Source organism: Dreissena polymorpha, chromosome 16, assembly GCF_020536995.1.
Source record: "Dreissena polymorpha isolate Duluth1 chromosome 16, UMN_Dpol_1.0, whole genome shotgun sequence".
Taxonomy (NCBI): Eukaryota; Metazoa; Mollusca; class Bivalvia; order Myida; family Dreissenidae; genus Dreissena; species Dreissena polymorpha.
The window spans coordinates 19,670,307-19,684,055 of record NC_068370.1 but is presented as its reverse complement, the minus strand read 5'-3'; the positions used below and the strand labels follow the sequence as shown (position 1 = coordinate 19,684,055).

Below are 13,749 nucleotides of genomic sequence, written 5' to 3'. Positions count from 1 at the left end.
TATTTGGCTATAGAGAAATCTTGTAAACACTCTAGAAGTCACAATTTTTGCCCAATCATCATGAAAGCTGGTCAAAACATTGGTTTTATTGATATCTCGGATGTGTTTGAAAATGGTCGGGATCGGTGAAAAAACATGGCTGCCAGTGGGCAGGGCATTTTCTCTATATGTTTATAGTGGCAGTTTTCCCTATTTGGCTATAGAGAAATCTTGTAAACACTCTAGAAGTCACAATTTTTGCCCAATCATCATGAAAGCTGGTCAAAACATTGGTTTTATTGATATCTCGGACGAGTTTGAAAATGGTCAGGCTCGGTGAAAAAACATGGCAGCCAGTGGGCTGGGCATTTTTCTCTATATGTATATAGTGAAAACATGTGAACACAGTAGAAGTCACATTTTTGGCCCAATTTTCATGAAATTTGCTCAGAACATTTGTTTCCTTGATATGAGAGTTGAGTTCAAAAATGGTTCCGGTCAGGTGAATAACATGGCTGCTGGAAGGGGGGCAGTTTTCTCATTATGCCCCCCCCCCCCCCACCCTTTCGAAGAAGAGGGGGTATATTGTTTTGCTCATGTAGGTCCGTCTGTCCACTAGATGGTTTCCGGATGATAACTCAAGAGCGCTTATGCCAAGGATCATGAAACTTCATAGGTACATTGATCATGACTCGCAGATGACCCCTATTGATTTTCAGGTCACTAGGTCAAAGGTCAAGGTCACGATGACCCGATATAGTAAAATGGTTTCCGGATGATAACTCAAGAAAGCTTATGCCTAGGATCATGAAAATAATAGATACATTGATCATGACTAGCAGATGACCCCTATTGATTTTCAGGTCACTAGGTCAAAGGTCAAGGTCATGGTGACCCAAAGCAGTAAAATGGTTTCTGGATGATAACTCAAGAACGCTTATGCCTAGGATCATGAAACTTCATAGATACATTGATTATGACTTGCAGATAACCCCTATTGATTTTCAGGTCACTAGGTCAAAGGTCAAGGTCACGGTGACCTGAAATAGTAAAATGGTTTCTGGATGATAACTCAAGAACGCTTATGCCTAGGATCATGAAACTTCATAGTTACAATGATCATGACTCGCAGATGACCCCTATTTTCAGGTCACTAGGTCAAAGGTCTAGGTCACGGTGACCTGAAATAGTAAAATGGTTTCTGGATGATAACTCAAGAACGCTTATGCCTAGGATCATGAAACTTCATAGTTACAATGATCATGACTCGCAGATGACCCCTATTTTCAGGTCACTAGGTCAAAGGTCAAGGTCACGGTGACCTGAAATAGTAAAATGGTTTCCGGATGATAACTCAAGAACGCTTATGCCTAGGTTCATGAAACTTGATAGGTATATTGATCATGACTGGCAGATGACCCCTATTGATTATCAGGTCACTAGGTCAAAGGTCAAGGTCACAGTGCCAAAAAACGTATTCACACAATGGCTGTCAATGTCACGGTGACTCAACTTAGAAAAATGGTTTCCAGATGATAACTCAAGAATGCTTACGCTGAGGATCATGAAACTTCATAGGTACATTGATCATGACTCGCAGATGAAATAATGATGAAACTTCACCAGGATGTTTGTCTGGACAATATCTAGGTCAAGTTTGACATTTGGTAAAGATTGAATGAACCGACTCCTCTCAGGTGAGGGAACTAGGGCCATCTTGGCCCTCTTGTTTATAAAAAAATTGCAGTCAGGGGTAAACTGACACGGTCAGTCGGTTAGCCTGAAACAAACATGTTTTTTTTAGGCGTTACTATTAATTATGCCCCCCTTCGAAGAAGAGCAGGTATATTGCTTTGCACATGTCGGTCTGTCGGTCGGTCCGTCCACCAGGTGGTTTCCGGATGATAACTCAAGAACGCTTGGGCCTAGGATCATGAAACTTCATAGGTAAATTGATCATGACTTGCAGATGACCCCTATTGATTTTGAGGTCACTAGGTCAAAGGTCAAGGTCACTGTGACCCGAAACAGTAAAATGGTTTCTGGATGATAACTCAAGAACGCTTAGGCCTAGGAGCATGAAACTTAATAGGTAGATTCATCATGACTCGCAGATGACCCCTATTGATTTTCAGGTCACTAGGTCAAAGGTCAAGGTCACAGTGACCCAAAATAGTAAAATGGTTTCCGGATGATAACTCAAGAACGCTTATGCCTAGGTTGATACAACTTCGTAGGTATATTGATAATTGCTGGCAGATGACCCCTATTGATTTTCAGGTCACTAGGTCAAAGGTCAAGGTCACGGTGACCCGAAATAGTAAAATGGTTTCCGGATGATAACTCAAGAACGCTTATGCCTAGGATCATGAAACTTTATAGGTACATTGATCATGACTCGCAGATGACCCCTATTGATTTTCAGGTCAGTAGGTCAAAGGTCAAGGTCACGATGACCGGAAATAGTAAAATGGTTTCGGGATGATAACTCAAGAACGCTTTTGCCTAGGATCTTGAAACTTGATAGGTAGATTGATCATGACTCGCAGTTGAACCCTATTGATTTTCAGGTCACTATATCAGAGGTCAAGGTCACGGTGACCTGAAATAGTAAAATGGTTTCCAGATGATAACTCAAGAACGCTAATGGCTACGATCATGAAACTTCATAGGTACATTGATCATGACTTGCTGATGACCCCTATTGATTTTGAGGTCACTAGGTCAAAGGTCAAGGTCATGGTGACCCGATACAGTAAAATGGTTTCCGGATGATAACTCAAGAACGCTTATGCTTAGGATCATGAAACTTCATAGGTACATTGATCATGACTCGCAGATGACCCCTATTGATTTTCAGGTCACTAGGTCAAGGTCCCGGGCCCTCAAATAGTAAAATGGTTTCTGGATTATAACTCAAGAATGCTTATGGCTAGGATCATGAAACTTCATAGGTACATTGATCATGACTGGCAGATGACCCTTATTGATTTTCAGGTCACTAGGTCAAAGGTCAAGGTCACAGTGACAAAAAACATATTCACACAATGGCTGTCACTACAACGGAGAGCCCATATGGGGGGCATGCATGTTTTACAAACAGCCCTTGTTAATAAAGTGTCCAATCTATGTGCCCTGTTATGTTTTTAATGTTTGCCATGGGGTTAATGGCATTTGATAAAAAATGCGTTATGTTAATTGTATCATAACCACTGATTAAAACAAGACATTCAAGTAAGGACTAGTGGCATACATGTGGGTTTTTTATGCCCCCGGTAGGGTGGCATATAGCAGTTGAACTGTCCGTCAGTCAGTATGTGTGTATGTCTGTGTGTGTATGTCAGTCTGTCCGTCCGTCCGGAAAAAAATATTTAACGTTGGCCATAACTTTTGCATTATTGAAGATAGAAACTTGATATTTGGCATGCATGTGCATCTCACGGAGCTGCACATTTTGAGTGGTGAAAGGTGAAGGCCAAGGTCAAATGTCTAATATATGGCGTCTGTCTGTCCGTCCAAAAACTTTAACATTGGCCATAACTTTTTATACTATTGAAATTGCAACTTGATATTTTGCATGCATGTGTATCTCATGGAGCTGAACGTTTTGAGTGGTGAAAGATGAAGGTCAAGGTCATCCTTCAAGGTCAAATGTCAAATATATGGCGTCTGTCCGTCCGAAAACTTTAACATTGGCCATAACTTTTTCAATATTGAAGATAGCAACTTGATATTTGGCATGCATGTGCATCTCACGGAGCTGCACATTTTGAGTGGTGAAAGGTGAAGGTCAAGGTCATCCTTTCAGGTCAAATGTCTAATATATGGCGTCTGTCCGTCCGTCCAAAAACTTTAACATTGGCCATAACTTTTTTACTATTGAAGATAGCAACTTGATATTTGGCATGCATGTGTACCTCATGGAGCTGAACATTTTGAATGGTGAAAGGTGAAGGTCAAGGTCATCCTTCAAGGTCAAATGTCAAATATATGGCGTCTGTCGGTCAGAAAACTTTAACATGGGCCATAACTTTTTCAATATTGAAGATAGCAACTTGATATTTGGCATGCATGTGTATCTCATGAAGCTGCACATTTTGAGTGGTGGAAGTTCAAGGTCAAGGTCATCTTTCAAGGTCAAAGGTCAACAACAAAAAAATCAAAGCGGCGTTCTCATGAAGCTGCACATTGTGAGTGGTGGAAGTTCAAGGTCAAGGTCATCCTTCAAGGTCAAAGGTCAACACAAAAAAAAAATTCAAAGTGGCGTTCTCATGAAGCTGCACATTGTGAGTGGTGGAAGTTCAAGGTCAAGGTCATCCTTCAAGGTCAAAGGTCAAAAAATAAATTTAAAAAATTCAAAGTGGCGTTCTTATGAAGCTGCACATTTTGAGTGGTGGAAGTTCAAGGTCAAGGTCATCCTTCAAGGTCAAAGGTAAAAAAAATAATCAAAGAGGCACAATAGGGGGCATTGTGTTTCTGACGATGTGTTTCTCTTGTTAATTATAAAACCAATAAGAAAATAATGTATATTTTACTGAAATTTGAAGATGTGTGCAAAATATAACTGAACTCCCACTTTTTCCTTTTGGACTCCTACTTTTTCCAAGGAAGCCTAGCGAAAGCCCTGCATATGTAACTAGTTGTTATGCCCCCGGATCGAATGATCGGGGGGTATATTGGTTTGGCCTGTCTGTCTGTCTGTCATTGTATGTGTCTGTCTTTCATTGTATGTGTGTGTCTGTCCCAAAACTTTAACCTTCTTCATAACTTTTGCAATATTGATGATAGCAACTTGATATTTGGCATGCATGTGTATCTCATTGAGCTGCACATTTTGAGTGGGGAAAGGTCAAGACCATCCTTCAAGGTCAAAGGTCAAATATATGGCTTCAAAGGGGAGCAGTAGGCGACATTTTCACTAACACAGCTCTTGTGTTTTTTTTGCATCAAGCGGTTTATGAATATTCTTGTTGACTCCAAAGCAATTAAAACACTTTCCTCTTTGATTTTCAGTATTTGTAAATATCTTCAAGCCCTTATTATTAATCAAGTGGGCTGCAGCTTGCTTCTCAATGCAATGCTTTATGTGCAATAGGCTAATGATATCTTAACTGCAAATGTAGCATGTTCTATTTGTGTTCCTTTAAAAAAATGTGTAAATTTTACCCAAAAGAAAAGCCGTAATTAGCATGCATCTGATTGTTTCTGATTTTGTATTAAGTGTGTGTTTTTGAGTGATTGGTAAAATCTTGTTGACATTATATAAATAACATTGATTCCCATCATTATAAATGGCTTGAAACTTTTCTTGTTTGACTATTCACCAAAAAGTCCGAGTTATGCTACTCACCCAAATGTCTGCATCCCTGCAATGCTCTGGTAAAGGTTCATGTGAAAAGTTTCCATTTAATTGTTTTGACTACAGATATTCAATTTTAACTTTGCACACATGTTCAAGGTTATGGTGCGATTGCTGACCAAGGTCCAAACATATCTCCGCTTCAATTTTGCAGAATTATATCGCTGTTTGTACTTAAAAATAATGTTAATTGTGCACATCTCCATTTCAGTGTTTCTGCTTTAGGTATTATTTTAAAACTGCTTACATGTGATTGGGGTAATTGTGTGAGTTCGCCAACCAAGTTCCATAACACTGAGCTGCAATCAAGCACAATAACACCATTTTTACATAGAAAATACGCTTTGCATGCAACAACTCTATTTTTACTACAGATGTTGAAATAAAATGTTACATGTGTATTTAGGTCTTTATGAATATTGACTGACTAAGATCTATAACCTTGACTAGCTTTGAATGAGGGTTATTCCCCTGTTGTACTTATAAATGTCAGGTTAAGGTGTGCATGCAAGATAAAATTCAGGTTAAAGTTTGCATGCAACACTTACAGCCTAACTTGTCTGCATAGACCATGATTAGTTGACTGTCAAGGTGTTCTCTTGATAAAGGTGGTCTCTTGATAAAGGTGAACTCTTGATAAAGGAGGTCTCTTGGTAAAGGTGGTTTCTTGATAAAGCTTGTCTCTTGATGAAGGCGGTCTCTCGATAAGGGAGTTTCTTGATAAAGTTTATCTCTTGATAAAGGTGGTCTCTTGATAAAGGTGGTCTCTTGATCAAGTTTAGCTCTTGATAAAGGTGGTCTCTTGATAAAGGTGGTCTCTTGATAAAGAAGGTCTTTTGTTAATGAAGGTGGTCTCTTGATAAAGAAGGTCTTTTGTTGATGAAGGTGGTCTCTTGATAAAGAAGGTCTTTTGTTGATAAAGGTGGTCTCTTGATAAAGTTTAGCTCTTGATAAAGGTGGTCTCTTGATAAAGGTGGTCTCTTGCTAAAGTAGGTCTTTTGTTGATAAAGGTGGTCTCTTGATAAAGCTTTCTCTTGATGAAGACGGTCTCTTGATAAGGTGATTTATTGATAAAAAATTTCTCTTGATAAAGGTGGTCTCTTGATAAAGGTTATCTCTTGATAAAGGTGGTTTCTTGGTACAGGTGGTCTTTTGTTGATGAATGTGGTCTTTTGATAAAGCTAGTCTCTTGATGAAGGTGGTCTCTTAATAAAGGTTGTTTTTTGATAAAGTTTATCTCTTGATAAAGGTTGTTTCTTGATAAAGTTTAGCTCTTGATAAAGTTGGTCTCTTGATAAAAATGGTCTCTTGATAAAGGTGGTCTATTGGTTAATGTGGTCTTTTATGATAATGAAGGAATAAATAGGTTGTATTTGGATTCTTTTGTAGTGTTTATTTTCTATTAAATAATTTTTCTCAACAGTATTAAAATGGCTTTAGTGTTTGACCCTAACTAATTTGAGTAAAGAGTCCTTTTGACTCCCTACATTTGAAATTAAGAAGTCCAGACTTCTGGGAGCCCAAAAATTAAGAACCTTTTTATATACAGTACAATTCGGATTATAACACATGAAATGTTTAATTCTTTTTCATGTTTTATGGTTTCAAATTGAAATTAACCCAGTCCAGTACATATGTAATACTTAAGTTAATAATATGAGGTTTAAAAGAACTATTTTCTATTATGCTTTTATGTATATGCGGATTCATGTTTCATGGTTAAAGATTAATGTTAACCCATTCCAGTTATACTTAAGTTAATTATATAAGGTTTAAAAGTACAATTTCCAATTATACAGTCTGTGCTTCAGCTAGGAATTGAAAAGGGCAGGGGAGCTATTTTGTCAAAAGGACACTTTCAAGTGTGCAGTATTTTGTCAAAAGGGCATTTTTGAGCCTGCAGTATTATCTGGATAGCTCCTAGTTGCATATTAATTTCTTTATTATTTGTTAGAATATATTATTTAAATTATTATTCAACCATGCGAATAAAATGTCAACAATGAGGAATAAATTAATAACAATGAAATAAGAGATTTTTAAATTATAATATGTAAATTTAATTGTGCCGTGTATGGATTTTAATTTTATAGTTACTTTCATCTGCAACAATCATGAAACTTTAAAAAAAAAACTGTTAACAACCTAATGCATATAACAAAATTATTGCATAAAGATTGAAATATTATAAACTCATTTCACTGACTAATGACCACCAAATTGAGCCAGAATTAATTGTTTCAATTTTTCAACTTACTTTAGTGTCAAAGTGAAAGTAAATTAACAAATACAAATATTTAATTCTATTTGAGTACTGTTATCCATTTCAGACTGTAATCTTTAGGGAAATAATTGTGAAATATGTTTAAAGCACAAGAGATGCTGTGCTTTTAAATTGTTCAGATCTTATTTACCAAGGAGCAATTATTTAAATTGTGTCCTGCTGGAATCAAAACAAAGTTTTAAATCTCTTTCCGAATGAGCTTAGAAAGTAAACAAAATAATAAACGTCTGTTAAAAAAAAAATGGCTGCTAGGGGGGGAGGGACATTTTGTTTTATGGCTTAACAGTTTACATTCCAGAAGTCATGATTTTGGCCCAATCTTTATGAAAATTGCTCTGAACATTTGGTCGTATTATATCTCAATTGAAGTTCAACATTGTTCCTTTCCGCTGAGTAACATGTTCTACCATGAAGAAAACAATATGTTAACATGAAGAAGCATAACCTTTATAAAAATCCCAATGTACCATCTGAATGCACTTAATTCATATTATGACAATCATTGTCTTTATGCAGATGTCTGAATATTTATTTTGCCTGCGAAATCAGAAAAATGATAAGAACAAAGTTGATTTTGGTTCTTTCTGAAGATTTTCATTATGATGAGGTTTGATGAACAGCAACAAATTATGTTTTTTACTGAATAGTCTTAAATATTCTCAAAAGTATGGTGAAAAACATTTATTTTTGCTGAATTTTTTTTAATGGTGGAAAAACTGTTAATAATTTGAATTGAGTTTGACCTTCTTGTCCTGAATGTATGGCTTGTCAGGAATCCAATCTAATCACTATTACTGGTTCATCTCATTACACAATCATGCAATGTATCTTAGATTATCTGTTATAAACAAAATGTTCAAACATATATGCATGTTTTCTTATGCAGGCTCAAGCAAACATCCATCTGCCACATTTGATGCCCTGTTAGCTACTGCAGCAGAAGAACACAAATTTCTTCAAGAAGAACAAAAACAACCTTATACAGAAGATCCCCTCTTCAAATCATTTGAAATTAAAAATCAGTTCACAAATAAGAAAGTACAGAAGAGAAATTTAAGTCAAGGTCAGGTACCTTATGGCTCACCCAAAAGGCCTCGTTTGGAATCTATTTCCCCTTCTGCATCACCAAACTCAGCCTCCATGAGTTCTAAGTCGAAGACCTGCTCGTTGTCAAGCATCTCTAGTTCTGGATCCCGCAGCAGAAGCCCTAGCTCATCACCAAGTAGTCAAAGCAACAGCACCAGCGGTGAATCCGGCAATGACTCCAAGGAGAAACTGTTGAAATACAAGACACTGCCCACACAGCCAATGCTTCCTGCTAAGATGATTCCATGGTCTGGTTATGACCTTGCAAACGGTGTTCAACAGTATACCCTACATGTCTTAAACCCCAACTTAATGAAAACTGTTCAAGTTAATAAAGTTGGATGTTCCACAGCAATACAGTCTGTAAACCCTGCAGATAAAACTTCTAACTCAGTGCTAAGTAATCAGAAATCTGTGATAGGTAGAATAACTAATTCTTCAAAAAGAAACAACCATTCAGATTTTACAAGTGTTTATGCACATAGTTTGGTTACACCTGTTTCTTCCAGTAAACAAACAAGTGTTTCTAATCTAGATCAAAAATCTCCTAACAATAAACAAGCTAATGTGATCAAAGTTCTGCCAAAGTCGCTTGTTGGTTCTCAAACAACGACATGCACAGTGTATGCACAGTCACAAGGAACAGGTAATCAGACTCAACAAAGTGCTGTGAAATATATCACTGGGCTTCCTGGTCAGAACATTTCCACTCAGCCTGGAACACATCACACATTACCTATGGCAATCATATCGCAAAGTAATGGGGTTGCACAACTGTTGACATTCACATCAGCAAGTTTAGCTGGTACTGCAGGGACCAACAGTGAAAAGATAACATTGCCATCTGCTGTGAGTGAGCAGATATCTGCTGTCAACATAGTTCCATCAATCAAACAGGCTGTCAACATGACAATTGCTAATAACATTTCAAAATATAACAACTTGCTTAACTCAAATGCTTCACTTATTGCTCCTATATCTCAGAGTCATAGCTATTCAGACAGTGGAAAGCAATGTGGTAGCATTAAGTCTATAAACTCTAATCAAGGACTACAACTTTCAGTTTTTCAGCAACATCTTGTTCCAATGCCATTTCGAAATCAGAACATGGGCTCACACTCAAGCCTTCACAATCAGATCACAGCCAATGTTCACAGCTTTGGTAGTCAATGTGAGCAGCCCTCTGCAGTGATTCCCCGACCAAGTCACTCTGGGACACCCATTCCCAGAATAGTGACACCGGCTCCTGGATCTGCCACTGGTTCTGTGCTCTCTGACCTAACCATGGATCATAGAGGCCAGATTGGGTCACAGCTGCTGATCCAACCCAATCTTTCTCAACTGCAGAATCCTGTAACCTTGAATGCAGCAGGCCAGTTCAACACTGGTTTCCATGGCAACCATAGAGGCCTTACGCTGGTGGGGCTGCATCCTGACCAGAGTGGAGATCATGCCATTCGGCTGCAGAGCTACCAAGGTCTGGCCTCCCAGAGGCTGGCAATGTATTCTGATCAGGCAGCTGCCATGCAACCAACCTTTCACTCCATTTATAGACCAGGAGGTGAGCTCCTTTAGTGGTTGAACAATAGACAGCAAAAAAATAAGACAAGTATGATTTATTATGAATATTTACTGGAAGAGAGACTGTGTGAAATATATTTTTGTCCCACATTAGGAGGGGTGGGGATGTATTTTTTGGCTTTGTCAGTCCATTCTTGCGCCTGTAAGATGTTTGTGTCACATGTAACTCAAAAAGTCTTGCAACTAGAATCATGAAAGATAAACATTTTTACCAGCATGTGGCATTGGGCACTTCCAATTTTTTGTTAAGATGTTTTTGAGAAAAAAACAACTGGAGTTATGGCCCATTTAAGTTCAACTGAGGACAATGTGAGCTATTGGGATACCATGACTGCTGTCCTCCATCTGTCCCTGCATGCATCCATTCATCCATGACATTTTACTTTAACAACATCTTGTAAATTTTAAGGCAGAATTTGATGAAACTTCATGAATTTTACATATATATACAATTGTTAAGATGGTTTTGGTCCATTGATTAATTAGTTCACAAAGGTTGTTTTTTTAATGCAAACTTTAAAATATCTTGTCTGAAACCACTAGACCAAGAGGATTTATATTCAGTTTTTATGCCCCCGGTAGGGTAGCATATAGCAGTTGAACTGTCTGTCGGTCTGTGCGTCCATCCGAAAACTTTAACATTGGTCATAACTTTTGCAATATTGAAGATAGCAACTTCATATTGGCATGCATGTGTATCTCATGGAGCTGCACATTTTGAGTGGTGAAAGGTCAAGGTCATTCTTCAAGGTCAAAGGTCAAATATATGGCATCTGTCCGTCCGTCCGAAAACTTTAACATTGGTCATAACTTTTGCAATATTGAAGATAGCAACTTGATAATTGGCATGAATGTTTATCTCATGGAGCTGCACATTTTGAGTGGTGAAAGGTCAAGGTCATCCTTCAAGGTCAAAGGTCAAAAAAACAAATCCAAGGGAAGTAACAAGCTTTAAAGGGAGATCATTTCTATTTATCATTTGGCAGGTACAGATCATTTTCACACGGGAAGTAATATTTTTAAAGGGATATAATAAAAAAAATAATAACTCAAAGCGGCACAATAGGGAGCATTGTGGTTCTGACAAACACATCTCTTGTTTGCATCTTATTGTGGTCATCTACAAAGTTTGTTCAAATTGTGCCTCTGGGTTCAAACTGGCCCCACCATGGGGGTCACAAGTTTTACATAAACTAGTATAGGGAATACATTTTGAAATCTTGTCTAAAACTGTGAAACCCATGGATTTTAGATTTGGCATATGGTATTCTCTTGAGGTCATCTTTAAAGTTTGCTGAAATTACTGTTAAAATTCTGACACTTAAGTTTTTGGAAACCTCATTTAAAGCCAAAATAATTGTTGCTTTTTCCAATTGTCATAAAACTTGGCAGATGAATGAGAGGTCATAGGACCTTAACATTATTTTAGTTATTTTCGTATATAGGCTAGTACACCGGTAATAGACAATATTACAGTATATCAAATGCCAAGCCTTGTACTCTGTGGTCAAAGTACAACCTTGCACAGGGATATTGGAACATGTCATGCATTAGGTATATTGTCAGTGTGTCTCTAAATTGTCAGACACTGTTTTAGGAATTTTTTTAGTATCTAAATTTTCAAACACTTATCAAATTAATTATCTTTAAGCGTACAAAAAGTGGGGTTACCAATTTTTATTTGACTTTGATAGGAAATACCTATTTTTTAATGTGCGAAGAACACCAAAGCCCTAGGCTTTTATATTTGGTATGAAGCATCATTAAAGTATGCCCATGGGGTAAAAAATTATTCATAAATTTGACATGTACTATGCACATTACATATATAGGGAAAACCTTAAAAAAATATTTTCTGAAACTGCAAAGCCCTTTCCTTTTTTATTTGGTAAATAATGCATATTGTTGCTATAGATAGAAACAAATTGATGTAAAGAGTTGGCCATTATTTTTATCTGCCAGGCCATTATAATATAATGGACCCAGACTAATTTTATTTATCTGAAAAAATTCAAAAGCGCGACGTCAACTGAACAAAAAGGCATCCACACTCAGTCGTATTCCAAACAGTGATATTTAAAATTAAGCCAAAAATCATTGAACAATGTGAAACGCAATAAGAATTATAGCAACAAAAATCCAGCATTTTCCCTTTATTTTTGTGATCACTTTGTGTCTGTTGTGCTTGGTCAATATTTGCTTTGTTTATGTCAGTATGCACAGCTTTGGTAGCAAAAGTGAGAAGCCATCTGCATTCTAGAAGTCATATTTTTCTTCCAATATTCATGAAACCATTTGTCTAATTATATTTAAGGAGAGTTTGAAATGATTCTGGTCTATTGAAAAACATCGTACAAGAGGGCGGGGCAGTTTTCCTTATAAGACTATAGTCAAATCTTGTTTTCACTCTAGAAGTCACATATATTGTCCAATCTTTATGAAACTTAATCAGAATATTTGTTCTAATAATATCTCAGCTTTGTGTGAAAATGGTTCCAGTCCAGTTCTGTACAAAACATGGACACCATGGGACGGGGCAGTTTTCTTATATTGCTTATGTAAAACCTTACAGGTATTCAGACTATACTTTTATAGTCTGTTCTTCTGTACTCCACAGATATTGCATGATATAAACATAAATTATGTAGTATATTACTTAAAAATCTTATTCTCCGAAACCCCAAGGAAGAGGTGTTCAATATTTGGCATTGGACATCGCATCTACTAAGTCTGTTAAAATCACGTCCCTGGGATTAAAACGTACCACACTCCACTTGACGTATTTTTATATGGACATAATTGCAGATAAATTCTATCCAGAGCTTCGATATTTCTAGAGAAACAAATATTATTAGTCCGACACTTTAATTGTGTGTAACTTTGTGGGTCAGCTCATCCACAAAATAGAATACTCAAGAAATATACACGTCTGAAGTATAATGTTAGAGTTAATAAAAATATGCACATATTTTAGATTAAAGATTCAATGAATATGCATGATTTGAGATCCAGTGAATATGCATGAAATGAGAATCAACAGTAGTATGTAGTATTTACAAACTTTGTTCAAATCATGCCCATGGGGTCAGCAATTGGCATACCCGAGGAGTCATATGATTTATATAGACTTAATAAATAAAAAAACATTTACTCGTTTTTCTGGGTTGTAAGACTTAGTATGTTTGGTCTACTTTAAAGGTTTGTACAAATAATGTTTTTTGGGTCAAAACTTGCTACTTCATGGGAGTCAAAACTTGCTACTTCATGGGGGGATTGATAATAATCAATATATTGTATTAGCAAACTAAATTTAGTTTTCTTCTCTGAAAATACAAAGCCAAGAAATAACTTAAATCATTCTCCTATGGTTACAATTGGCCATTGTTGGGGGTTTAAATTGTTTATATGGACTTATATAGCAAAAATATATTTTTTTTTAAACATTACAGTTTGAGAACTT

At 36.8% G+C, this 13,749-nt stretch overlaps 1 protein-coding gene across 2 annotated transcripts in view; it reads left to right on the top strand.

The window, feature by feature from the left end:
* LOC127862917 (uncharacterized) overlaps positions 1 to 13,749 on the top strand; it is a 32,156-nt gene that overhangs the window by 9,409 nt on the left and 8,998 nt on the right. The window contains exon 2 of one of the 2 annotated variants that reach the window (XM_052402190.1): positions 8,509 to 10,269. In XM_052402190.1, coding sequence (XP_052258150.1) covers positions 8,509 to 10,269 — 1,761 coding nt within the window. Of the gene's footprint in view, positions 1 to 8,508; positions 10,318 to 13,749 lie in introns of both variants that reach the window. The other variant, XM_052402191.1, reaches the window with a different exon arrangement.